Genomic DNA, 27,189 nt, shown 5'->3' with positions numbered 1-27,189 from the left:
ACACTGAACAGTTATGGAATGAACAAATGAAACCCACACTGAAAAACTGTCATGTGCCAGGTACTAGGGATCTGTCTGTTCCTTTTTATTCTATTTACTCGTTTATTAAAGTTTATTTATTTTCAGAGAGACAGAGAGAGTGAGAGCAGCGGAGGGGCAGAGAAAGAGGGAGAATCTCAAGCAGGCTGCACACTGTCGGCACAGAGCCTGGCACGGGCCTCGAACTCACGAACCGTGAGGTCAAGACCTGAGCCAAAATCAAGAGTTGTACACCTAACCAGCTGAGCCACCCAGGCGCCCCTCCTTTTTATTCTTTTTAAAAACCCAATTAACTCCTCAAGCACGTGTTTGCTCTCACTGGGTATTAAGCCTTGTTTTGGGCACCGGGGATCCAAAGGTGGAAGTAATGTAGCTCCTGCCTTTGAGAGGGCAGGCTGGTGAGACAGAGACCCTAAACAGATAATGCAACAGCCAAGGTGAAAGTGCTGCAGATGAGGCTCTAACCTGGTTCCAGGGAGGCCAGTGCAAAGAGGGCATTTGCACTGGGTTTTGAAGGATGAACAGGAGTTCGTCTGGCCAAGAATACCGAATGGAACTGGCACAGGGACAAGAACGAACTGTACCATGTGCAGAAGCAGGTGGCTGGAAAGGGGAGGGATGACGTGTGAGTCTTGGGAAGAGGAGAGGGGGTGCCATGGGTACTGTTTGCAGATCCCAGGCAGCTGGGCAGCACCAGGCCCTGGGAGAAGAAGTTGGACTCCTGTGAAGGGGGGGCCTCGGGTGCTAGGTGCATACGGAGGGTTGGGAACGCTATGGGGCAGAGTGTCTTTGCGCCTGCACCCCCAGCAGACGCCTCCTCTTTGGGCTCATCTACATTGGCAATCCAAGATTTCTCCTGAGTGAAGGATTGTGTGGCACAAGCCAGTTTGGAAACCCCAGGCAGAGGAACCTGGTGGCCAGTTGTGTGTGGGCTCCAGGGGCAGATCATCTGGCTGGGTCATTGTGACAACTCCTGCCCCTGTGTGACTGAGGGCAGCACGCCCTCGAAGCCTCAGTGTCCCCACCCATGAAGTGGGATAATAAAGCCTCCCGAGGCTGGTATGAGGACTGAATGAGCAATTGGTGATGCTGCTGGCCCCGTCCCGAGCACTTTGCCAGAATCATCCTCGACCACTCCATGAGGTACTCACCGTTGCTGGCCACACTTTACAGCAGAGGACACGGAGGCACAGAGAGGTTACCTAACTTGCCCGCGGCCAGGCCGTCTGGTGGCAGAGTCTGGTCTCTCGACTGCTAGACTTCTCTCTGTGTGATTTTGCCCAAGTTACATAGACCCTCTGGACCTTAGTCTCCTCATCTGTAAGATGCAAACGACAGCGACCCCTCCGTCGTGGGGTCACTATGAGGATTAACAGCACCTGCCTGCCAAGTGCATGAACTGGATTCCTGGCTTTGGTGAGCACATCCTGCATGTTAGCCAGTATATTATCGTGATGGGTAGGGCCGGGTTTGCATAGCTCGGTTAGCACAGGGCCAGGGATAGGCTAAGGCCTCCATGGATGTTAGAGAATACTGTTGACGCTACTGTTATCTGTCCCCGCCTGAGATCCCGCAGGCCCTTGGGGCTTCTGAATCTGACGGCTCTGCTCCCCCTCTCTCCCCCCGCCCCCCCGCCCCCCCACAGGCCAACGAGAACAGCCTGCTGAGTGCGCAGCTCAAAGGTTTCCCCCTGTTCCTGCACTCCAACCTGGGCCTGAAGGACTGCAGCATCAACCCCAAGTCCCCGCTGCTCTATGTGACACGGCCCAGCGAGGTGGAGAAGGGCGTGCTGCCCGGCGAGGACTGGACCGTGTTCCAGTCCAACCACTCCACCTACGAGCCTGTGCTGCTGGCCAAGACGCGCTCCTCCGAGTCCATCCCGCACCTGGGCGCGGACGCCGGCCTGCACGCCGCTCTGCATGCCACCGTGGTCCAGGACCTGGGCCTCCATGACGGCATCCAGCGTGTGCTGTTTGGCAACAACCTCAACTTCTGGCTGCACAAGCTCGTCTTTGTCGACGCCGTGGCCTTCCTCACCGGCAAGCGCCTCTCCCTGCCTCTGGACCGCTACATCCTGGTGGACATCGACGACATCTTTGTGGGCAAGGAGGGCACACGCATGAAGGTGGAGGACGTGAAGGTATGGCCGGGGGTGCCAGACACGTAGGGCAGGGCCTTGCCACCTTCGGACCTTGGGATGCCCCAGCATGATGTCGCCGTCTCTGTCTCCCCCCAGTGCTGTTGATCCCCCTCCCTCGGCCAGCTGGTTTTATTAATTGTTTTACTGGACGAAAGTGTCCCTGAAAATTATATCGAAGCATGGGGCAGAGAGGAATTTTGCATCTGGGGTGTGGAACTCAGAAATGCGCCTGTGGAGGGAGAGACCCGGTCACTGAAGCACTGGGCTGGGAGCTGGGCAGGGTTGCTTCTCTGCCTTTGAATCCAGACCTGATTTTTCACTCTCAGCAATGTTGATGTCAGTACGAGAGCTTCCACGAAACTTTTCAAACAAGAATTAGAGCTTGAATCATACACAAGGCATAGTTTAACTGAGGTCTGTATAAATAGTGGAATGCATGTGTTTATTTCAAAAAGGGTTTACCAAACAAAACTGTATGTAAAAGCATTTTGCAAGCCATGAAATTTTACACACATGCATCACTACTAAAGAGAAGCCTCCAAATCAAGACCATTAAGCTAGCTTTAAAATGCAGTTTCCATCCACTCTCTATTTTACTCAGAGTTCTTTGCAAAGGAAACGATCCCTAGTGTAAATGGGGAAATCAGTGCCGGTTGCCATAAATAGAGGGCAAGCACAACAGTAGAGCCAAGGAAAACAAAACCAGGGGATTAAATTCTACCGAGATACTGCTGCCTGCTGACCTGGTCCTCCTTTACGAGATTAGCACCAAACCCAGACTTCCCTTTGATGTTAGGACTGCAAAAGACACTGCTCAGAGGAGTGCTTTCCTTCCACATGAGTCCGCATGTGGGCGCTGTGTTCCCTGTCATCCTGCAGTCACCGCTGGGGTCGGTCAAGGGCCTGGGGGGAAGGCCGGGGGAGCATTGGTCCTCCTGCCTGGGTCAGAGGCAAACGCTCTCCTCTTCCTTACACCTCCAGAGGAGAAGAACCCAGCGAATGGTGTTGGGGAGCTGGTGCTGTCTGGGGAGTCAAGATCAATTTGACCCTAAACTGACTGGCACACCTGGGCAGCCCTGTCCGGCATCTGGGCCCCGGTGGTGAACTGACAAGAGGGGTGGATGGGAGGTTGTCAGGCTGTTTCCTGGCACCCCCGGGGGGTTCACGGAGGGGCATGTGCAGACAGGCCAGGCTCTCAGAGCCTTTCTGGCTCCCATCTCTTGGGACAGGGCAGTCTTTGATCTGCTTTGCACATTTGCTTCTGAGATATCACTTCTTCAAGGGCGGTCCTGTTGAAAGAAAGTGTTAAGATGATTCCTGTTGAGCCTTCCAGCTCTGAGGTTTCATGCGATGCCATAACCCACTTCCAACAGAGTAGATCGTGTGGTTTTCTACTTAGGATGCCCTTCTACTCTCTCCTGGTATAACCATAGTCTTGGCTGCCTGTCCAGGGGAGTTCCTGGGACTGGTTCAGGGTTGATCCCTTGAGGATACCAGGCTACCGGGCTCGCCGTGTCACCCATGAGCCCTGAGTGGCCCTACTTGGTTCTCACTTTCCCCATTTTTACAGTGAGAGGGATGATAGCAGTTTGGAGCTATTTCTGTCGAAGAATACTAAGAGAGACACCCTCTTCTGTGGGCTCGGCTCAGTGTGGACTGCAAAGTGCTTCGCCAGCCGGGGTTCCATTTGCCTTAAACATCCTTGTGAGTCTGAAAAGGCAGAGGTTTTCTCCCTCCCCGGTCCCTTAATCCCAAGCACAGGCTACAACTAAGCCTTTCTTTTAGAGACATGAATGTCGCCTCATGAACTTGTACTGGCTGTGCAGTGCAATTTAAATGATACCAACAGCAGCTGCTTATTCAGGGTTTGGCAAGTGCCAAGCTCTGTGCTTAGCTCTCTCTGTGTATTGCCTCCTCTGATCCTCATAGCAGCCCTGTGACGTGGGTATTATTGTAAGTCGCATTTTACAGAGGAGGGCACTAAGGCTCAGAGAGGTGAAGTCACTTGCCCAAGGCCGCACAGCAAGAGCGGGCACATCCATCAGGTAGTGCATGGCCTTGGAGGATGCCAATGGTGGCCCCCGAAGGGCCAGGACTTCCAGTTTGCAAAGTATCCTGACAGCAGGCACTTGTGGGTTTCTTAACAGCCTTGTGCATTGTGCAGGGTGGGGACCTTCGGAGTCCTGACTCCAGAGTACAAGCGTGTGTTTGTTCCCCAGCGTCAGCTTCCCTTCATTGACTTGCCAAGTGTGGGGTGTGCCATGCATGGGGACATGGCATTGCTGGGTACACAGTACATCTTTGGAAAAGTCATGATGCTGTGACATCAGCCTTGCATTTACTGAGAGAAATCCTCCACGTTTGACAGGCAAAAATAGGAGGCTCACGGTGGCAGTGACCACAGACCCGGCGATGCCACCACTTTACGTTACTTACCAGAACGTCTAGCAGTTTTACACGCAGTACGTCACTTAGTCATCCCAAGAGCCCCATCAGGAAGATATTATTGTCTCCATTTCACACTGGGGGAAACTGAGGCCTGGAGCAGTTACACAGTTTTCTCAAGGACACAGAACAGAGCCAGGCTAGAGTCACGTCTTCTCTCGCCAGCGGCCCGGTGGCCCGGCACAGGGCTGGCTTTGTGGCTGTGGGACCCCACACTCAGAAGGGGCCTGTACAAGGTCAATGCTCTGCTATTGCCTTCTGGATATTTTAAATAATTTTGGAGCAAGAATCCCACATTTTGATTTTTTTTTTTTTGCTGGGCCCTCCAAATTTTGCATCCGGTCCTGCAACAGCAGGATCTTTCTGGGCCATCAGGGGGAAGAAGAGAGAACTCCTGGCTTGCCCCTCACCTGCTCCTTCCTCCCCTGCCTGTCCTAGGCCCTGTTTGATACGCAGAATGAACTACGCACGCACATCCCAAACTTCACCTTCAACCTGGGCTACTCAGGGAAATTCTTCCACACAGGTAAGTGGGCCTGGCTCTGCCCCCACAAGCAACTTCCAGGGGCCCTCAGCATCTATGCCCTTGGAGTGCAGCAGGTGGCTGGCATGCCCACATTGGGGCCACATTTGACCCCTGTGCCCCCCACCCCCATCCAGCAGCCCACAGAGCAGTCACGGCCCCAGGCAGAGGGCATTTGGGGGCAACAATAATACAATAACCCCCACTCATCCCTCCCTGCCCCTCAGGCTGTGCAGTCTTTTGGGGACATCTTCTCCCTCTTCTCTCCCCCTTACCTCCGTCTTTTAAAATTATTTGTCCTATGGCTGCTTAAAAAAGTAATTGGTTGAATTTTAAGAACATTACAGAAATATGTAGTACACAAAGTGAGAATGTCCTATAATTGTGCCCACCCCAAAGATGGCCTTTGGCATTTTATTTTCAAGTCTTAAGTGTTGAGGTTGAGGGTGTAGGTTGCCTGATTCATGCCTTCCCTCTTCTTTTGGGCTTCCCCCAGTTCCTCAAACGCTGACCTTCTGGGCTGGGCAAGAGAGAAAGACCCCTGAGATGTCTTCTGCAGTACATATTTTCTATAGCTGCCTTCTGCTTGGGCAGAAGCAATGTGGACAGTCTCTCTTGAATTCTAGGAAAAACCCTAATACTCCACAGTTCTGGGGGGCAGGGGGCAGGGGGAGTGTGCAACAGGGTCCCAAAACCAAATAGGGTTGTCTGTATGCATTTTTCGTATTCTCAGCCCTCAACATATCAGAGGTAGTCGTAGCAATATGCATGAGGTGGGATTAGACATCCTGTACATGTTTAAAGAGCTCCGATCATTAAGTAAAAGGCAAATGCCAAATGGCCCACTAGGAAAACAGGATCAGAGCAGGCATGTCAGAGCTAGGAGAAACCATCACGATCATTGCCTGTGAACCATGGATTGCACACATGGGGCCCAAGGGCGCCGAGAGGAGAAGGACTTGGCCAAAGTCATGCACTGAGTGAAGTCTACACTCTAGAATGCAGGGCCCTGGACTGGAGCTCTGTCTGCTCCCGTGCTGTAGCTCAGGTAACTCTCCCAAGCAGCCCTCTTGGGTGGGCTTGGACTGTGTACGCCCATCTGCGTGCACCAGCTCGGGCTGGAGAACCTCATGGGGGTGGGCCGGGCCGAGCTGCCTGTGCTCTGACTCTAGGTACTGATGCCGAGGACGCTGGGGACGATTTGCTGCTGTCGTATGTGAAGGAGTTCTGGTGGTTCCCCCACATGTGGAGTCACATGCAGCCCCACCTTTTCCACAACCAGTCGGTGCTGGCCGAGCAGATGGCCCTGAACAAGAAGTTCGCTGTCGTGAGTAAGATTCCCTACAGGGCGGAGCTGGGTGGGCTAGGGGCTGGGCTGGGGGTCTGGACTGCTGGCCTCTCACTGCTTGCACAGTTCCGTCTGACAGCATTTTATTAGTATCTTTATAGCCACTGTCTTTCTGAAGCCTCACAGAGACCCCAAGAGGTGGTTCTCGATATTCTCACTTTTAGATCAGAAACCGATGCTCAGGGAGGCCACATACCAGCTAGGAGGAGGTCCCATCAGGACTTGAACCCAGGCCTGTTTGTTTCCTGAGCCCAAGCTCTTCAGGCCAGAGTGGAAGGCTCAGGAAAGCTGGAGCTGGTGCTCAGGGAAGAGGGAACAAGGCCCAGGTACGGGCTTAGCCTGGGCCCACCAGCCAGTCAGAGGCCAAGACTGGCAGGAAATGCATTTGTCCTTGCTCCTCACTCCTGGGAGCTGGAGGGCAAGAACTCTGGGCTGAGAGTTAAGGGTCCCAGCTTGGTCAGTCCTTCACTCCGAGACTCTGGGCACATCCCTTTCCTCCCTGAGCCTCAGCTTTCCCATCTGTACTTGAAAGGCTTGGACCCACTACCCTGCCGTTCTAGCCTCTGATTGCTCTCTCCCATTCTAGAAAGGGAAAATAAGACCCAGTGGGGAAGGAACCCCATGCTCACCCTGCCTTGGCCCTCCTCCCCCCAGGAGCATGGCATCCCCACGGACATGGGCTATGCCGTGGCGCCCCACCACTCGGGCGTGTACCCTGTGCACGTGCAGCTGTATGAGGCCTGGAAGCAGGTGTGGAGTATCCGCGTGACCAGCACGGAGGAGTACCCCCACCTGAAGCCGGCCCGCTACCGCCGTGGCTTCATCCACAACGGCATCATGGTGAGTGGGCCCCCGGCGGCCCGTGGGGCAGGTGCACACGCGTTGTCCGGGGAAGCGTGGCTTCGGTGCGCTGGTTAGGGGTTTCAGGCCAGGTTCTGCTGCCCGCTCTGGTAGCCAAGGCTCTCGATCCCAGGGAAGGTAGGCTGCCAGTCTGGCCTTTCGTGAGCTCCTTCTTAGCTTTTGTGATAGGGGATCAGGGGATGAACATTTTTAAAAAGGACCTCTGGTAAGGACTGGGAACAGGCCTCTCTCATTCGTTTGCTCATTTTTTAAAAAAAAATTTTTAAATGTTTGTTTATTCTTGAGACAGAGAGAGACATAGCATGAACGGGGAGGGTCAGAGAGAGAGGGAGACACAGAATCTGAAGCAGGCTCCGGGCTCCGAGCTGTCAGCACAGAGCCCGACGCGGGGTTTGAACTCACAGACCGCGAGATCATGACCTGAGCCGAAGTCGGAGGCTTAACCGACTGAGCCACCCAGGCGCCCCTCATTCGTTTGCTCATTTAAACATTTTTCATGAACTCTTCTGTCTCTGTCCCTTTTCTAGGCACTGGGGATGCAGAAGTGTACAAAGCCAACAAAAGTCCCTGCCCTTGTAGACCTGACATTCTAGTGGCAGGAGGTAGACAGTGTGCTCATAAGTGTGTAACATGGGTAATGTATGGTCAGATGGTGATGGGGCCATGGAGAAGAGTCAAGCAGGGAAGAGAGATAGGGAGTGCCAGAGGAGAGGAGAAGCTAATTGAAATAAAGTGACTAGGGAGGGCCCTCCTAGGAGTGAGCCATGCTGCCATATGAAGAAAAGCATTCAAGGGAGAGAAAAACGTGCAAAGGCCCTGGGGTGGCTTGTGCTGGGTGTATTTGAGGACCAACTAGGAGGCCAGTATGGCTGGAGGGGAGCAAGTGAGGGGGAGATAAGGTCGGAGAGGTGATGGGCCCGATTGTGTAGGGCCACATAAGGCCATTGGATAGACATTAGCTTTTTTTCTGAGATGGGAAGGTTTGCATGGGGCGCTGTTATGATCAGACTCCTGTTTTAAAAAGATTTCCATTGTTCTGGTCCCTGTGAGTTTCAGAGACTTCAGGGGACAAAGTGGAAAGCAGGGAGACACTTGGGGACCACTGCAGTCTTCCAGATGAGATAGTGGTGGCTCGGACCAGGGTGCAAAGTCAGGATGCAATCAGATTCTGGACTTATTTGGAAAGTCAGAGCAACAGGATCTGCTAATGGATTGGATGTAAGATGTGGGAGGGAGAGATGCGTCAAGGATGACTCCGGGGTTTTTGGCCCTAGACACTGGAAAGCTGAATTGTCAACAGTCCAAATGGGGCATATGTGGGAAGGCCAGATTCATGCTTCCATCTGTCCGTCCATTTATCCATCCATCCATCCATCCATCCATCCATCCATCCACTGACCTCTGGATACCAGGCATTCATATTTTCTCTGGGGATGAGGTGGTAACCACCTGACAGGCGAGTTTCCTCCTCTCTTGGAGTCCAGTTTCATGAGAGGAGACAGAGACTCGGCAGTGAAACCAGTGCGGGGCTGGGTGCACTCCCAGGCAGGTTCTAGTGCTCTTGAGGGGGTTGCAGGTGTGACCGGAAGGGGACCCTCTCTGGACAGACGTTCTCACTCGCCTGTCTCTGTTACTTTTGGGTCTGCTCATTTTGTTAACGGAGAATAGCATGAAGTGTGTAAAATGGCACAGGCCCGTGGCCTTTGGGGGAGAAGACCCCCAAGAGTGGGGGCTGTGTGGTCACACAAGAGGCTGCCTTTTACGAGGAGACACCTGGCCGTTCTCCTGAGGAAGGGTCCTCTGCCATCCGTGCCTGGAGATGCCATAGCTCTCCCCTTCCCCATCCCAGGTCCTCCCGCGGCAGACCTGCGGCCTCTTCACGCACACCATCTTCTACAATGAGTACCCTGGTGGCTCCAGCGAGCTGGACAAGATCATCAACGGGGGCGAGCTCTTTCTCACCGTGCTCCTCAATCCTGTGAGTGCTCCGTAGCCCTTGGCTGGTGGTGAGGGGAGCGGCTGCCGGATGGCGTGTCTGCCACCGAGGCTGGCTTTCCTGGGCCTCGAGAGGAGGGGGTGGAAGCAGGTATGAGGGTCAGGAGTCGGGAAACCCACTCTGCGGCCCTGGCTCTGTCCCTGCTCTGCTGCATGACCTTGGGAAGGCAATCCGAGTTGTCTTTTTTTTTTTTTTCCCTTTCATAATCTTGTGCTTCAAGGCAGTAGTGTTAGAATTTTTGTCTACGTTCTCCTTCCAGTCTTTGTATGTATAAATACACGAATGTTGTATATTAATATACATAGTCAATCATGAATCTACAAACTACGTATGTGTGTAATACACACGTAAAATACATACGTAAAATATGATACATATATTTTGAACTGTTCACCTGAACTTTCTGGCCCTCTCTTTCCTTACCTATAAAATGGAAATAACCATCCGTGCTTTAATACTGTTCAGTAGATGTTAAGTGGTAGTTGTATTCGGCTTTACGGGGTAACTGAGTACTCCTTGTTTTCCATGAACACTCCACAAAAAAATATAAAAGAACACCCAGTGACTGCGCAGTAGGTCAGCTTCCCGTTTCAGGGTTATAGAAGTTGGTGGTCAGTCAGACCTGGATTCACCTGGTTGTGCCTCAGCCAAGGTCACACGGCGAGTTTCTTAATGGCGCCAGTACACCTCGGACTGGTCGCAGCTTCGGTCTGCGAGCCGCAGCAAGACGGGAAGAGTCAGAAGTGGGGTGGAGGTGCCTCAGGTGCTGACCAGCCCCGCCTCCCACCTCCCCTCCCCTGGAGCAGATCAGCATTTTCATGACGCACCTGTCCAACTATGGCAATGACCGCCTGGGCCTGTACACCTTCAAGCACCTGGTGCGCTTCCTGCACTCCTGGACCAACCTCCGGCTGCAGACGCTGCCCCCCGTGCAGCTGGCACAGAAGTACTTCCAGATCTTCTCCGAGGAGAAGGACCCGCTCTGGCAGGTGGGTGGGGTGTTGGCCCAGGTGTCCTGTCGCAGAGACGGAATGCCCGCCACTCACAGGCACGCACTCCAGACACGGGCTTGGCCCCCACACCCTCGTACTCTCTCTCAAGTGCCAACTCAGGCGCACACTTGCTCACCAGCACGGGCACGCTTGCTTGCTCTCACGCACACGCGTGTACACACCTCGCACACAGACCCACATGCATGCACACTCATGCACACCTTCTGAAAAAGCATTACAAAACTGTAAAGGAACACAGTGTAGATCAAGTGGGGGTCAAAGCAACTGCCTGACCTAGTTAGGGTTTTTTGTTTGTTTGTTTTTTTAATTTTTTTTTTAAACGTTTTATTTATTTTTGAGACAGGGAGAGGTAGAACATGAACAGGGGAGGGTCAGAGAGAGGGAGACACAGAATCTGAAACAGGCTCCAGGCTCTGAGCTGTCAGCACAGAGCCCGAACCGGGGCTTGAACTCACGGACCGCGAGATCATGACCTGAGCCGAAGTCAGCTGCTTAACCGACTGAGCCACCCACGTGCCCCCCCCCCTTTTTTTTTTTTTTAACATTTTACTTTTAAGTAATCTCCACACCCAATATGGGGCTTGAACTCAAAACCCTGAGATCAAGAGTCACATGCTCTATCAAATGAGGCAAGCAGGTGCCCCGTGTCCTGCTTAGACTCTTAGATAGTCCTTTATGCCCCTTCTCATGCTCATAGGCTCTGTACCACAGGAAAGGGGACTGATGGGAAGGTTTTGGGGGGGCAGCTCTTGGGGACGTAGGCCGCTGGGGGTTGTGAAAATCCAGACACAGAAGCTAAGCTGGAATTGATGGCGGTCTCATAGTTCAGACCAGAGGTCAACAAACCATGACTCATGGGCCAAATCTGGCCTGAAGTCTGTTTTTGTAAATAAAGTTTTATTGAAATCCATCTACACCCATTCTCGTAAGTACTGCCTATGGCTGCTTTCATGCTGCAGCAACAGAGTTGAGTAGTTGTGACAGAGACCAGATAGTACTCAAGGTTAAAATAGTTACTAACCACTTACCAATAGATTTACTAAACTCTGTAGAAAAAGTTTGCTGACCCCTGGTTTAGACACAGCTCATCCAGTTAAATTCAATAAGTGCTCATGAGCTCCTGCTACGTGCCCTGCACTGGGCTGAACTAGGGCTAACCGGAAGTGGTCCCTGCCTGCTCCGCAGCTCGGTGTCCTGAGCTGGGGATGTGACAAGGACACGTGTAGTTACTCTACCTGGCAGCACTGTGACAGCCACATATCCATGTGCAAGGAGAGTCCATTCATTGGGTTTGGGGCCCCCCTAACATTCCTTCCACTGTTGTTTTAGGACCCCTGTGAGGATAAACGCCACAAAGACATCTGGTCCAAGGAGAAGACATGTGACCGCTTCCCAAAGCTCCTCATCATTGGCCCCCAGAAAACAGGCAAGTTTCTCTCCTCTTGGCCGGTGTCCCCCACTGCCTGCTATCTCAGCCACAGAATTTGGGGGACCGCCGTGCCCTGAGTCCACTCCCAAGTCATCTTCCCCCTCTTTCCCAGGAAGTGGGAGTGAAGTTGGGATGAACACGAACTGCCTGTCAGTATGGAAGTGGGGAGGGGGTGGAGGATGGGCGTGGAATTTTCCTACCTGTCCCGAACCACCGCCTCAGGGAGCTCTCTCTGCGTCTTCCTCGGAGTCTCTGAGTCTAGGCAGAGAAGCCCAGATCAGCTGTTCTGCAAATTTGAGCAATGGCAGGAAAAACTGGTTCAGTACAAAGAGGACTGGAATCAATTAGTCATGTCTGCCAGAGGCGCAAGAGGGAGAAGCAGTGTATGGTTGCTAAGTCTTTGCCAACAAACACACTCTGAGGCATGAATAGGCCCTCCCATGTTATAGATCAAAACACCTGAGACTCAGGGAAGCTAAGTGACCCCCCCTCCCCCGACACATTCACTTAGGAAATGACCGATTCAAGTCTTGAATCCTTATCTCTATGACCCCCGAAGCTTCTACTCTTAACTAAACTAAACCCTATAGTCTCCTTCTCTTTCAAGATGTCTCCTCCTAGCGTATAAACCATATAGACTCACACACAGGAAAGGAATGAGCTCTCTGAAGGAGGGAGTAGGTCCTGTACAGTCAAGTGGGCAAGAGAGTATGAGTGAGGGAAGGGCACCCAGAAGAAAAGGCATTTGAGCCAAATTTCTTAGCCCTTCAAGAACTTCTTCACATCAACACATTGCAGGGTCTGGAGCTCCCTTTACTCTGCGCTCCTCCCGAGTGTCAGAGGATAGAGCCCAGAACTGGAAACCATCTAGTTCTGGGATTATGGGAAGACACTAATGGATTGGGCATGGCTGCTGGAGTACAGGGGTTGGAAGGATTCTGAGGCCAAGTTCCTGTTTAGTGTTTAGAAGGCCGTGATGGATTACTGAGGTCTACAGTGGATGCAGGAGTTGGGATACCCACATGCATGCCTTGTATTTGCCATCCTGGGTTTCATAAAATCCTTTGATCATATAGATGAAGAAATTAAGCCCAGAGAAGGAAAGGGACTTTCCCGGGATCTCCCAGTGAGGCACGGAGAGCTGGATTCAGAACCTAGGATCCCAGGCTCCTTCCTTGTGTTTGGGGGCTGGGCCCTGGTCTCAGCTGCCTTCTATCCCTGCAGGCACCACAGCCCTCTACCTGTTCCTGGGCATGCACCCAGACCTCAGCAGCAACTACCCCAGCTCAGAAACCTTTGAGGAGATCCAGTTTTTTAATGGCCACAACTATCACAAAGGCATCGACTGGTGAGTGGCCCTTTCTCTCCAGAGCTGGATGGGAAGGCAGTCACAGAGACTACCCGGGAGGAGGTCTGCTCTGGTCACAGCAGGAAGCAGCTGGCACTTACTCACCCACAGCCAAAGTTCCTGTAAACAGGGACAAAGCTCAGTGACCCTTGGATCATGATGTTGGCGCCTTGTCACCAGCTGGGACGTTTGATGAGGAAGCCCTTTGCCCCTTTACATTATCGCCTGGGGTCAGAGACTGCTGGAAGTCCGAGCCAACCCCGCCCTTGCTTGCCGACAAACATCCTGCGTCCCATTGGACTGATAGGGACTTGTCCAAGGTCCCAAGAGTTGAGGACAGAGCAGGGGCTAAAATCCAAGTGTTCTGACCTGAGAGCTGGCCCTTCTCAACTGTGTTTCTCTGACAGTGGAGCCGGGCGGTGTTCTTGTGAGCCCTTCAGAGGGGCTTGCTAGCCCTTGGGGGGTTGCCTGGAGAGGTGGTGGTTGAAATTGCAGCTTCCCTCCAGAACCCGTCACCCGAGGTTACCGCGGGGTGTGGAGCCTAGGTTACCGTGGGGTGTGGAGCCTACGTGGGGAGAGTCTTACACTCTGAGTCTTTCAGTGTGTATCTTTCTCCACTATTTGCATTTTCTTACCCTATATGTGTATCATTACTCTTGTTTATTATGTTAACATCAGTGGTTTACCTGGGCAGAGAGATTATGGGCATTGTTTGGGGGTTTTTTTTTGTATTTTTCTCTCTTTCTTTTGTCTATCATCTCTCTCTCTCTGCCTACCTACGTGCCTACCTCTAATCTCTAATGTGTCTACTGTCTCTTGTCTAAAACCCGTTGTAGCCACTGGAAATCACCTTTCTTCGGATTTTAGGGAGGTAATATGGTGTGACACCATATATTCAGCAACGCTGTCAGCAGGTCTGGGATGGCACCCCATTAGCAAGCACCCCAATAGCACATACATCAGTTAATGTGTCTATAGCAAACTCTGTGAATATTTACTAAGTCAGGTTTTGCTGCCAAATGGCTTTGCTACAAATGTCGGCGCGGGGTGGGAAGGCTCTGTTTTCAGAGCTTTCTCCATTTCGGTGTTACAGACAATGGTGGGTGTACAGATGCTGTTTCATAAAGAAAATTCAGAGATACACCTGAGACTAATATAACACTGTATATTAATGAACTGGAATTTTCAAAAAAAAAAACCAAACAAACAAGAAAAAGAAATAAGAAAATTCAGAAACAGGAGGGAGCTAGCTATTCCTCGGCCCCATTCCCAAGATTTTGATTTTGTCGGTAGGTATGGGGTGGGGTGCAGGAATCTCACAGGCTCCCAGGTGGTTCTGATAAAGGCGTCCCTGGGACCTCCCTGGAGAAACCCTGTCTCACAGGATACAGGAGGGATCCTACAATCTCACCTAAGGTGGGTCTTTGGGCTTTGGCTCCCATGAACCCCTGAAGTTGTACTTCTTTTTTTTTTTTTTATGTTTATTTATTTATTTATTTATTTATTTATTTAGAGACTAAGAGTGTGCTCGAGCGGGGGTGAGGGGAGGGCAGAGAGAGAGAGAGAGAGAGAGAGAGAATCCCAAGCAGTCCCCCTGCTGTCAGCACAGAGCCCAATGTGGGGCTGGCTCTCACCGCAAGATCATGACCTGAGCTCAAATCAAGAGTTAGATGCTTAACCAACTGAGCCACCCAGGCACCCCTGTGTTTGTACATCTATTTTGCCTGAGTAGATGCCCCTGGGAGGGTCTGGAGTGTTGGTTTAGTTTTCCAAGATGTCCTCAACTCAGAGCTGGTCCCAAAGGACTGGCGTGGACATTACTCTGGGTGAGATACGGGAGGTTTATCTGGAAAGCCATGAGGCTGACCTATGTGAGGCCGGGGAAGGGTGTGGCTGGCAGGAGGTGACACACTCCCCCTTTCTTTGTCTCCTGGTCCACAGTGACAGCCTAGAAAGTGCCGTTCTAGGTCAGGAAAGAAACCCTGTACTCTGGGTGCTCCTCCAGTCTATGCTGGCCCTTTCTGGGGTTGGAGGTGTCCCAGCTCTCCCCCTCAAGGCAATGGGAGTTAAGGCCCTGTCAGTTTAACTGGGAGCATCTTGTTTAGGTTCAAAGACGCGACCCCCATCCCATGCCTTACAAGCCATATCACTTCCGTAAGTCTTCATATCCTCCTGACTCCAAGGTCCCCCCTGGAAAGGAGTGGATTCGAAAATGGGAGACTGCCGAGTGGCCGTGTTTGCAGAATCCCTACCAGAAGCGAGTCCGTGGGATCACTGCGCTCTGCTTGCTTTTCGAAGTTCTACCCCCAGTGACCCTCACCTCACTCTCTCATGCCCCCCTCATGAGTCTTGCCTGTGAGCTCTTCTGTCTGGGCTTCCTGCAGGTACATGGAGTTCTTCCCCATCCCCTCCAACACCACCTCCGACTTCTACTTTGAGAAAAGCGCCAACTACTTTGATTCGGAAGTGGCGCCCCGGCGGGCAGCCGCTCTGTTGCCCAAGGCCAAGGTCCTGACCATCCTCATCAACCCAGCAGACCGGGCCTATTCCTGGTACCAGGTGAGCTGGGGCTGGGGCGGAGCCCTGGGTGGGGGCACGGGGCTCTGTCCACCACGCAGCTACTCACTCACTCATTCAACAAACATTTAGTAAGCACCTACTATGTGTCAGGCCCAAGCTAGGAACAGGGTGGTGGGTAAGAATGGAGCCCCTCCTCCACAGTGCCTCCGGCCTAGTAGAGGAGACAGGCAGAAATCCACGACGCATCCCAGCCGGCAGTGACCTGGCCACCCTCCCAGCTTCATCGCGGCTCCTGCCTCTGATTCTGACCAATGAGACGTGGAGGCTGGTTCCACCCTAATGAAATGGAGGTTTGCTGAGCAGTGACCATACTAACTGGCCTCCTCACTGGGCACTGGAGGGGGTGGGGGGGAATTCAGAGAAGGATAAGGCATAGGACTCCCCATTCATGGCAGAAGCTGCAAACACTGGATCAGGTAAGGAATTCACCCGGACTGTTGTCTGTGCCAGAGAGGGTATGACTCCTACCTCCTACTTGACTATGTAAGAACTAGAACTTTCTTTAACTTCAATGACCTAACTTAATTTTTTCGAGCACCATTCCACTAGGCTGACAGGAAAGCTTAGACCTGAGCCTTTTGAGGGTTTCCTCCCCTGCCTGCCAATCTTCCTGGGATTGTGATCCAGTGCCAGGGTATGGGGGGTGGGTAGCTGGTCCACCAGCTGGTCCTGGATGGCCTCCTCAGGCCTGGCCACTTTGGGAACTTCCCTGCCACCCTCTGAGCCTGTCTGTCTGGGTTCTTCAAATGGCCAGCCACTTCCTCTCTGGGGCTTTGCTGTGTCCACGGAGCCAGCAGGTATAGACCCTACGTGCTCTCTGGTCCCACAGGGCCCCCTTCTCTCACTCCCCACCCTGAGATGTATATGAGTCTCAGTGTGGGTGTGGGGGCTCATGAGAGTTACCCCTAGTGGGCAGGTTCCTGATCTCTGGATGCTGAGGGCCCAGGACATTGTTTTAGGTGGTTCAAACATGGCATTTTCCCCGTTTTGATTCTTTCCCAGTCCTGTCTTAGTCTGCTCGGGCAGCCGCAACACAATATCATGGATTGGGGGGCTTAAACAACAGAAATGTATTTCTTACAGTTGTGGAGGCTGGCAGATTCAGTCCCTGGTGAGAGCGCTCTTCCTGCTTTCAGATAGCCACCTTCTGACTGTGTCCCCACAGGGCAGAGGTGGGGGCGGGGGGAGGAGAGAGAGGGAGGGAGGGGGAGAGAGAGAGAGAGAGAGAGAAAGAGAAAGGACAGAGGGAGTGTTCTTTGGTGTGACTTCTTATAAGGGCACTAATCCCATCATAGTGGCCCCACTCTCATGACCTCATCTAACCCTAATTACCTCCCAAAGTTCCCACCTCCAAATACTAACATTTACGGGGTAGAGCTTCAACATATGAATTCGGGGGAGGGGACACACATATTCAGTTCCTAAAAACCGTCTGATTTCTATAAAGGAGACATTCTCAATTTGGGGTAAATGTCTCTTCAGTCCTTCCTCACACTGCTAAGCTCTGTTTTCAACAAAGAGAACACAAGCTTCGGGCTCAGGGCCTGTAGCAGACATTTGTATCTGGCTGGCATTTGAGAACGCTGCTTTATTTTTATTGCTTTTATGAATGATTACCTTCTTTATGTGACAACTGATTCTGGTTGTCTATTTATGGAGGCAGTAGAGAGTTTTATATTGAAATAGATTTATGTGAATAAGAAAGATGAGTCGATGTAAATCAAAAGTATATTGACATTGGCACACACAGGCGGTTTGTGGATATGGCAGAAATCCGAGAGGTGGTGAGCAGAAGACCAACATTTGGAAACTCTGATCTAGTCCAACTCCCGTCTTGCAAAGATGGGAAAGCTAGGGCTCCAAGGGCCATGTCTTCCGCAAGTCAAAGAGCAGTGAGAGGCAGAGCCAGAACTTGAACCCATGGCTGCTGGTTCTAGTCCAGAGTGTTCTGGCCACTCCACGGCTGCCGCCCCAAGAAAGCCTCTTCCTTTGTGGCCTTCATGTGACATTCTGACCCTCTCCCCTTGCACACAGCACCAGCGAGCCCATGACGACCCAGTGGCCCTGAAGTACACCTTTCACGAGGTGATCACGGCTGGGCCTGACGCGTCCGTGAAGCTGCGTGCCCTCCAGAACCGCTGCCTGGTCCCCGGCTGGTACGCCACCCACATTGAGCGCTGGCTCAGCGCCTTTCACGCCAACCAGGTAGCTGCCTGTCCCTGACCCTTGGGAGGGCGCTCACAGTATTGGCTTGTGGCAGCTGGCAGAGAGCCTCAAATCTCGTGTCAGTCTCAGGGCCAGATATGCCCTCATTGGCGAGCTAGACCTTCGGGGTCTTCCAAGGTTTCATTTTTATTATCCCAAGGCTGATGTGTGAGAATCCCCTGAGCCCTTGTCCCATTACAATGGGTTCTATGTCCCTGAGGGGACTCTGAAAGCCCTGAGGTAGGGCTACCTTCCTCGGAGGAGGGGAAGGATATGGTGACGTAGTGAGAGCCTGGTCGGAAAGGTAGGCAGGGTCAGATCACAGGCATTTTAGGGAAACCCTTGGAGGGTTTATGCAAGAGAATGAGAGGCAGAGAGGTGCGTGGTAGGGTTGTGAGGGGCAAGCTGTGCTTGGGTGATAGCCTCATCTCTAGGAGAAGATGACATTGGTCCAGGGAAGCTGGCAGAGAGCTGGACTGTAGAAGACTGAGGCGTGGGGACACCTGCCATTCAGAAGTGGAAGATAAGGTAGAGGCTATAGAGTGCAGAGTCTCCAATTTGTGACTGTGGCTGCTGACCAGAAGATGGGGAACCTATTTGCCACTAGAGTAAACACACACCCATATCATCCTTCTCTTTTTTCTCTTTCTTCCAGATTCTGGTCTTGGATGGCAAACTGTTGCGAACAGAACCCGCCAAAGTGATGGACACAGTGCAAAAGTTCCTTGGGGTGACCAACACTATTGACTACCACAAAACCTTGGCGTGAGTGTTGCCTTGGCTTTTCGATAGGGTGATTTTCTGAGCAGACACCCGGACCAAAAAGCCAAAGGCTTGAATGATTATGGAAGAGACACAGATTAGTTAGAGTTAGCAAGTGTTAGGAAGCATGCATATCCCTGATAGCTGTCTAGCAGAAAACCTAATATTAATATGACCTGGGTCATATTAATAAAGGTATCAACTCAAAAAAAAAAAAAAAAAGGAGGTGATGAATATGTTCTACTCTGGTCAGTCCCAACCCTGGGGTTTTCTTTTCAGTCTGTGCTGAACATTTTCAGAATCTTTTACTGAAGTAAGTTAGACTACCATTAAGCAGCCCCAGTTCCCCGTAAGGGTTTCTTAGCATTAGATTTTGACTTAGTTATAATTTCAGGAAAAGGAAACTATAAGAATTGGTGATGGGTCATAATCCCACTCACTCAGAACCTGGCACAAGTGCACTGAGAATGCCCTCCCCAGATTGAGTAGGTGCCAGCCTGTGTTGCAGGAGCTCAGGGCTAGGGAGTTGGGTCTCCTAGTGCTATGTCCCAGACAATGACTCATGCGGCTGGATGGAGGTGGGGGGGGGGGGGTCTCAAGAGAGGGAGGAAAAAAGTCACCTTCCCTGGCTACCTTTCTGGGAAGGTCATGCGGTAAGAATGTTCCTTTTCACTCTCTTGGAAGTTGAAGGTAAAGAAGGTCACCTTAAGGCAGACAGGAACAGCAGCTAAGGGAGGGCTATGGCATCAGAGATGCCTGGGTTAGGATCCCAGACCTGTTGCTTCTTTAGCTGTATGACCTCGGGCAAGTGTCTTCGCTCCTTCAAACCTCACTCTCCTCATCTGTAAATTGAAGACAAAGGTGATAATTCCTGCCACCCAAGGGTCACTGTATTGAACGAAGCATGCGTGTGGAACTCATAGCTCAGTGCCTGGCACGTACTGATGCTCAGAAATCCTCTCCATCATCGTCTTTCTCCTTTATGCCTACCCTGTGACCCATCCAGAAACCCCTGTCTCCCTCACCAAATGTGAATTCTGTTTCCTGGCTCTTCTCATGCCCAAGAAGCTCCGAATGGTTCCTGATCTGGGGTTGAATTCTGATGCCAGCATGCCTCCTCCCTTCCCCTTGACAGCTTCAGATCTCATCTCTCCCCCACAAAAGCCTTCGAAGGCCCAGCATGACTTCGAATCCTGAAGGCAGTCTTGCTTTGCCATTTCTGAAATTTAGTCCAAAAGCCAGAACTTCTCAGTGATGAGCATGCTTAAGTACAACAAAAATCCCCCACGAAGCTTTTTTTCCCTGTTGGGTTCTTGGGTGAAGTTGCTCAGCCCTGAGTAGGAGAATGCTCAGAAAAGATTTCCCAGGATCCTCTGGGATTCTGTTATGGGTCGCTGAAGGGACGGACTCACGCTGCTCCACCAGGACAAGAGAAGGCTCAGAACATGCGAGCTGCCTTCTGCTAGGAAGAAGGGGCAAGGCGTTGAGTGTAGCCCAAGGGCAAAACTCAGGCCAGCGGATCCAAACACCAGCCCCACACATCTCTCTGTGGGTTCCAGCGTGTGCTTGGGGTAGTGGGTTTCATGGTCTAGGCTTTGCCCTTCCTGGGGTCTGTGAACGTTGCCTTAAGGTGGGAGGGGGATGGGCTGGGTCAGCTCCCATCCATAGGCTTTCCCCAACTCCACAGGTTTGATCCAAAGAAAGGATTTTGGTGCCAGCTGCTCGAAGGAGGAAAAACCAAGTGTCTGGGCAAAAGCAAAGGCCGGAAATACCCAGAGATGGACCTGGATGTAAGTGGATGCACTGCCTGTGGCAGCTGGGTAACTGGAGGGGGTCCCTGGCTGGCAGGGATCCCCTCTTCCCTTTACCATGCACTCAGCACCTTTTTTTTATTTTTAATGTTTATTACTTTGTTTTTAGAGAGGGAGACAGAGTGTGAGTGGGGGAGGGACAGAGAGAGAGAGGGAGACAGAATCCGAAGCAGGCTCCAGGCTCTGAGCTGTCAGCACAGAGCCCAATGCAGGACTTGACCTCATGAACTGTGAGATCACGACCTGAGCCAAAGTCGGATGCTCAACCGACTGAGCCACCCAGGCGCTCGGCCATGTGCTCAGCGCCTTAATGGCCTTGGCATTTCTTGGATGGTGTTCTCTTATTTATTTATTTTGAGAGAGAGAGCGGGGAGAGGGCCAGAGAGAGAGGAGAGAAAGCGTCCCAAGCAGGCTCCGCACTGTCAGCCTAGGGCCCGACGTGGGGCTCAGTCCCACAAATCGTGAGATCATAACCTGAGCCCAAATGAAGAATCAGATGCTTAACCGACTGAGCCCCACAGGCGCCCCTTGGATGGTGTTCTTAAAAGGAGGAAATAGAAGCTAGGACATGGTGGGTCAGGAATGGCTTAGTCAAGTGAGTATTTATTACCTTCTGCCAAGGGCTGAGTGCTGTGGGCTTTGAGGATGATTCAGACATGTGCTTTGCCTTCAAGGAACTCCTAGTCTAGGAGGGAGACTAGTCACACAGACCAATAAGATGCAGGCCAGCAAGTGCTTCACGCAGCAGGGGAGCTGCACACAAGTACTGTGGGAATTCAGAACACGGAGATGCCACTGGAAGCTGATGGGGCGGGGGGAGGGGTAAGGGTGGGGAGGGGCTCTAGGGTTGGGCCTGTGAGGACGGGGGTGACACCGGACCTGGGCATAGAGGAATCCCTATTCTTGCAGGAGAGAATGGCGTGTCCAAATGATGCAGGGGAGAGGTTGCACGCTGTGACTCTCAGTTGCCCTGGTTTTAATTAATTCTCTCTTTTCTCCCTATCACGAGAACTTTTACCTTGTGTAATTGTATTTTGGCGCCCTGCCCTATGAGTTTTCTCTTGGAAGCTACCATTTTCAGAAAGACTGTGAATGAAAGGTGTATGGGTAGACGCGGACAGAGTGGTGGGGAGGGATCCCTCTTGAATCAGCGCGTCACTGAGATCTGAACTCTCCTTCCCGTTCCAGTCCCGCGCCTTCCTGAAGGACTATTATCGGGACCACAACATCGAGCTTTCTAAGCTGCTGTACAAGATGGGCCAGACACTGCCCACCTGGCTGCGGGAGGACCTCCAGAACACCAGGTAGCCACGGCCACCTCAGCCAGACTGAACGTTTGCGATGGCCTGGACGGCCTGCCGCATGCTGAGCCAGACTGACCTGCAGAGTGGGGAGCTGGGCCTGGGCTGGCCAAGCACTTATGAGCAATACTCAGCTGAGGCCCAGGCGGGGCCAGGAGAAGAGCCCAGGCAGGTCCGCAGGCACTTCAGAGCATCCAGTGCCAGGTCTGTGGCCTATAGGACCTCCTTAGCCACCAGGGGTCCGTTCCGTTCACAGCCTTCCATGGGGAGGCCACTTCCTGTTGGGGGGAGGCCACTTCCTGGTAGGAGGGAGTCCGTGAGACTCTTTTCTGTCCCTCACTGTGTTCTACCAACCACACCCTCCCCGTCATCCCATCACTCCCTGCCCCGGGCAGGGTATCCCCTCAGTATTAGCTGCCCTATTTTCCCCGTCCTCCAGACAATAGGGAGAAGAGCCCAGCTGGGCCTTTTGCCAAACCAGGGAGAGAGACTGGATGCTTCCCTGACTGTTTTGAGCCAGGCACTTCAGAGGGGTCAGCGGGGGACCCAGAGTCACTAGGCTGGATGTGGGGGTGGCCACCTCAAGAGAACTCCGGACCTCCGCACACATTCTGGTTAATACTTTCACATCTCACCTTCCCTTTTGGGTAAAGAATCGCTGATTCCTACAGTATCCACCCAGTCCTTGGGGCCTTCTTCAGGACCCCGGGGCACCGCCATGCCATTTGGACCCAGAGACCCAGGCCTCCCTACCCCTGTTCCTCACCCTGGGATATGATGTGTGGTGTTTCCTGTGGTAAAAGACTGAGGCGGTTCAGGAGTCTGCCAGTATACATGTCCCAATGTACATATGCTGTCCCCACGCCCACCCAACCTTGGCCCCTGGCAGACACTGGGCAGAGTGGGTGAGACTGCTGTCCATGGCTTTGCCCCAGCTACCTGTGGCCAAGGGCTCCTAGAGACCCCCTTAACCCCCTCCCAAATACTAAGAAGCTAAAGTATTTTAATATTTTGTTTTTTCTTGGTGCCAGAGTTTATACCCTGGGTGCTGGGGTCGCACTGTGTTATATATATATATATATATATATATATATATATATATATATATATATATATATATAATGTGTATATATATATATTCTATTTTTTTTGGTTGGGTTTATTTTTAATTCAGTCATACAAAATGGTGGCAAGCCCCAGTGTCACATCTCAGTGCTAGAGAATGGGATGGTAGGATGGAGGAGGGCGTGTATCTTCATATGTCCGGGCCTCCAGGAGACAGTTTGGAGGTGTCCCTTGGAGAGGTCTCTGTTCCTTCCCCAAGTGTCGCGGTTGTCCTGGGGCTACCGCGGGTGAACTGAGGTGGTGAGACAAACAGGAGAGACCTACTCCCTCCAGGAAACCTGGCTTCGTGAAGTGCAGTGACCCTGGAGGAATTCTGGCCAAAGGCAACAGCAGGGCTGGGGCGGGAGGCTGGGGGGCCGAAGGCCAGCCTGTCCCCTCCCCCTCATATGGTGCTAGGTTGGGAGCTGCCCTGGGAGCCGGACTGCCCGCTGGGACCCACTGAACTGTCTCCAGGCCCCCCTCCCCCCACCCCAGACCATGGGATCTCGGGGCTGTTTTCTGGTTAGGGTCTGCTCCTACCCCCTTCTTTAACAATGTGAAGTGACGAAGGCTGGGCACCTGTCCCCAGCCCCTCCCACTGCCAGGTTAGCTTCCAGCCCACCTCCAGGAATCCCTTTCTGGAGAGCCTTGTCCTGTTCGGAAGACTCTAGCATCTTGGGGCTGGAAGGGTCCTTTGACGGGTATGGAAACAGGTCCAGAAAGGGGAGGCGGCCTCCTTGGCCGATGTCTCAGAACTGGGTGCACGCGGAGCTGAGAACTGAATCTGAGGCTCCTGATTCTGGGTCCAGTGCTCTTCTTCCAATGCCACACTGCCTCTGAGCCCATCCTTGGGACCCTACTCTGTGCCAGGTTCCTGTCCCTCCCTCAGTCACACCCGTGGTCATTCCAGGATAGGGGACAAACCACTCCTTCCCAGCCAGGGTGCCTTTGAGCCTTCTCAGTTCCTGATCTGCATTTGCAGTCCTGCCTTGCTCTCCCTAAGAGGTCTTTCACCAGTGTGCGGGGGGCCGGGTCTGGCTGAGCTCTGAACCCGTCCCCTCTTTTCAAGTTCTTCCCTGGGTGGATACTCAGCAGAACAGCTGCGTGTGGGTCCGCTGTCCTGCGAGAGAAGCCTTCCCATCATGCTTCTCCTCGGGGCCTTTGAGCCTGGGAACCCCGGGCAGTGTCGACCCCGCCGGCGATGAGGAACAGAGTGCCTGAGGACAGGGTGGCGTGCCTGCTTGTACGCCTGTGAACGCTTGCTGGTGCCACGGCCCAGACTCGCAGGACGGGGTCTTCCGTAGTGCACACCCCAGCGTCGTCCCCCACCTTCGAGCTCCGTGGCCTGTGAAGAGCTCGCAGCTCCCACCTGTTGAAATGTACCCTCTGTGTCTGGATGCCTGCTCCCACCTCCGGGAGCTCAGAAGGCCTGGAGGGCAGGCAGCTCCATTTCTCTCCGCCTCTGGCTCCAGGAAGGAGGGGGCAGTTTTGAGACCCTGTGGGACCCTGTGGGAGCAGAGGAAATATTGGAGCATTTTGTCCAGGCCCTTCTGGGAGGCTAGGGACTTGACCTGCCCCATGTTCTAGGTCTGTCTGGTCACTGCGACTTCCTTTCCCACTGATGAATCTTTCTTGTGGACCCACTGCCAGGACCTGTGGATATTGGGGAGGGGGACAGATAAATCCCTCTCGGGGCTCTCAGCTACCGAGCACACAGATCCTCCACACGAGAGGCGCAAATGGGTACAGCATCGCAGCATCTTTAATGTTCGATAATTCACTGTGTTTGGCCAAAAAATAGAGAGAGAGAGAGGGAGAAAGAGAAATAGCTTAAGTCATGTAGCTGACTCCACCATCCATTCTGCCATCTTTTCCACGAGCCTTTGCTGGGGGAGGGCACAGGTGTCATGGTCACCTGCAGCTGCCCGAGTCACCTGGGGTTCTAGAGCCGCCCGTAGTGCAGGCGTCTTGTGCTCGGAGGGTGAGCCTGAAGTTTAAAGATGGGCCTCTTCCAAGCCTGTGCGTCGGAGGGCCAGCGCCTCCGGGGCCCAGATGAGGGAGCAGTGGTCTGTTCCCAGTGGAGGAAAACTAGGCTGACCCCCCAGAGATTGGTGGTCTCAGTGGGGAGGGGTCCCCCATGGGTTTGTTGGTAAAGGAGCAAGTGAAAACATGTTTTGCCAATTATTTTATTTTGAACACCCAGTACCCTCCATCTAGATTTCAAATGAACACGTTGTCGCGTTTGTTCTCTCTCTCTCTCTCTCTCTCTCTCTCTCTCTCTCTCTGTGCGTGTACATTTTTTTTTCTGAATTAGTTTAAAAGTAAGTTGCTGCAAATATCATGAGACTTTACCAAAACGCTTCCGCCTGGGTCCCCTAAGAGTTAGGACGTTGTCCTCCATAATTGGCCTGTAGCACACCCAAGACCGCAGTGATTTCCTAAGAACATCCGCTGTTCAGTCTATATTCACTTGTCCCCCAGGTAACTCATACCTGGTTTGGGAATCAGGATCCTGTCAAGGTGCATATATGGTACCTTATAACTGTGGTTGTCGCTCAGTCTCTTGAAATGCTGAAAAATTCTCTCTCTGCTCACTTTGATTTTTTTAAATGACGTTATTTCTGAGGAGAGCAGGCCTGCTGTCCTGTCCGAGTCCCACATGCTGGATCATTTCTTCATGGTGTCATAGAATATGTTCCTCCAGCCCCTGTCTTGTCAAGGGGAATTCAGGCCGTATGGATTTTTGCCTTTTGTGCTGACTCGACAACTTCATCCCGGCCTGAGATGCCCCTCTGCCGTCACCTGTACCAAGTGCCAAACCGGCAGAAGGGCTAGATGGGGTTCCAGGAGCTCAGGGGAGGGCAAGGGGGTGGCCATTGCAGCTGGCCCTGGGTGCCCCCCAGGGGGAGGAGGCTGGGCCCTCTGGGAAGGAGATGCCTCTGGCTCAGAAAACCCTGTGCTACCTGCTCTGATCCTGGTGATGGACCACACGGCACCAAATAGAATCTCTCTCTCTCTCTCTCTCTCTCTGTCTCCCTCTTTCTCTGTTTTGTGGCCTCCTGGTTTTTACTTCCCAGAGGCCCATGGTCTGTGTGCACTGGAGCAGAGCCAGGCCCCTGGGATGCACCAGGGAAGGGCCTAGCTGGGGAACTGCCTCCCCCAAGCTGTGGTGTGAGGAGAAGAGCACTGGGCTGGAGGCAGGAGATGTGAAATTTCGTCCCAACTGGGTACATTTAGTAGCTGCGTGACAGTTTTCCTCCCAGGGCCTCAATTTCCCCACTTGTAGCATGAGCAGATGGGGCTAAAGCAGGGGTTTTCAAATGTCAAAGAAGGAAGCGGGTCTGCTCTAGGTGAAGTGAGGGTGGAGGGCCCAGGCCCCTGCCCTCAAGGCAATGCCGGGTGCCTGGTTTGCAGCCCCGGGCTGGCTGCCCCCCCCAGGGCTTGCCCTTGCCAGCTCCGACAGCCAGAGATGTTTTTAGTTCCCACAGGGGACGGGCATGGGCTTTGTGAAGGGTCATCGTCAAGGGCCTGGGGAGACTCTGGCTGTGTTTTATCCTAATGAGTTCATCCCTCCCTCTTTCCTTCCTCTCTCTGGCCCTTGAGGAGAATGAAGGAGGAGAGGGTTTTCTATGACTGTGCTAGCTTTTATTATAAGCAAGAGGGCTCCTTTTGTAATTTGTGCATGAAATTCATGTCATTTCCTGGGGAGAGGAGAGGGCTGACTGGAGAGGGTGGGGGGCACACTAGGGGAGCAGACAGAGGTTTCCTTCCCTTGTGTGGGGTGGGGAGAGGGGGGAGAGGGGATGCTACCCAGCTCACCCGATCAGGGCTCTCGAACCAGCCGTTTTGGGTTGTGTTAAAAGTGGGAACCTTCCTCCATTAATGTACAATCTCGAACTAACTGCTAATAAAGTGGGGTTCTATTTGTATGCACTGGTCATGTCTGTCTTGTCTCTCTGAACTTTTTGAAAGGCCTGCAGGGGAGGGGTGGAGATCCAGGGGGTCTGCACCACAGCCAGTGTGGCCACCCTGTGGATGGTGACGGGGGAGAAGGCATTTTTACTCTTTGATGCTGTTTCCCTTGTCTCTGAGGGACATGGAGGAAGTTGGGCTCACTGGCTGTTCCTGGAGAACCGGCTTAAAATGCAGATCCCCAGGCCACACTTCCCGAGAAGTGGCACATCTCTGGCAGATGTGGAGTGGGGCCCAGCCATCTGCATTGTAACCTCCAGCACCCTGAGGCACCCCGTTTTGGGAAACCCTGGCTTTGATCGATGAGTCCTG

At 52.7% G+C, this 27,189-nt stretch overlaps 1 protein-coding gene across 5 annotated transcripts in view; it reads left to right on the top strand.

Moving 5' to 3' along the window:
* NDST1 (N-deacetylase and N-sulfotransferase 1) overlaps positions 1 to 22,884 on the top strand; it is a 59,180-nt gene extending 36,296 nt beyond the window's left edge. For 4 of the 5 annotated variants that reach the window (XM_049648005.1, XM_049648007.1, XM_049648008.1 and 1 more), the window contains exons 3-15: positions 1,685 to 2,179; positions 5,063 to 5,150; positions 6,320 to 6,474; positions 7,150 to 7,335; positions 9,206 to 9,334; positions 10,159 to 10,341; positions 11,695 to 11,791; positions 13,019 to 13,142; positions 15,527 to 15,701; positions 17,757 to 17,927; positions 18,583 to 18,692; positions 20,377 to 20,479; positions 21,689 to 22,884. In XM_049648005.1, coding sequence (XP_049503962.1) covers positions 1,685 to 2,179; positions 5,063 to 5,150; positions 6,320 to 6,474; positions 7,150 to 7,335; positions 9,206 to 9,334; positions 10,159 to 10,341; positions 11,695 to 11,791; positions 13,019 to 13,142; positions 15,527 to 15,701; positions 17,757 to 17,927; positions 18,583 to 18,692; positions 20,377 to 20,479; positions 21,689 to 21,808 — 2,136 coding nt within the window. In that variant the 3' untranslated portion in view covers positions 21,809 to 22,884. The remainder of the gene's footprint in view (positions 1 to 1,684; positions 2,180 to 5,062; positions 5,151 to 6,319; positions 6,475 to 7,149; positions 7,336 to 9,205; positions 9,335 to 10,158; positions 10,342 to 11,694; positions 11,792 to 13,018; positions 13,143 to 15,526; positions 15,702 to 17,756; positions 17,928 to 18,582; positions 18,693 to 20,376; positions 20,480 to 21,688) is intronic. The other variant, XM_049648009.1, reaches the window with a different exon arrangement.
* Positions 22,885 to 27,189: the final 4,305 nt, after the last annotated feature.

The sequence above is a fragment of the Panthera uncia genome (assembly GCF_023721935.1).
Source record: "Panthera uncia isolate 11264 chromosome A1 unlocalized genomic scaffold, Puncia_PCG_1.0 HiC_scaffold_17, whole genome shotgun sequence".
Taxonomy (NCBI): Eukaryota; Metazoa; Chordata; class Mammalia; order Carnivora; family Felidae; genus Panthera; species Panthera uncia.
This window is presented reverse-complemented; position numbering and strand designations above follow the sequence as displayed.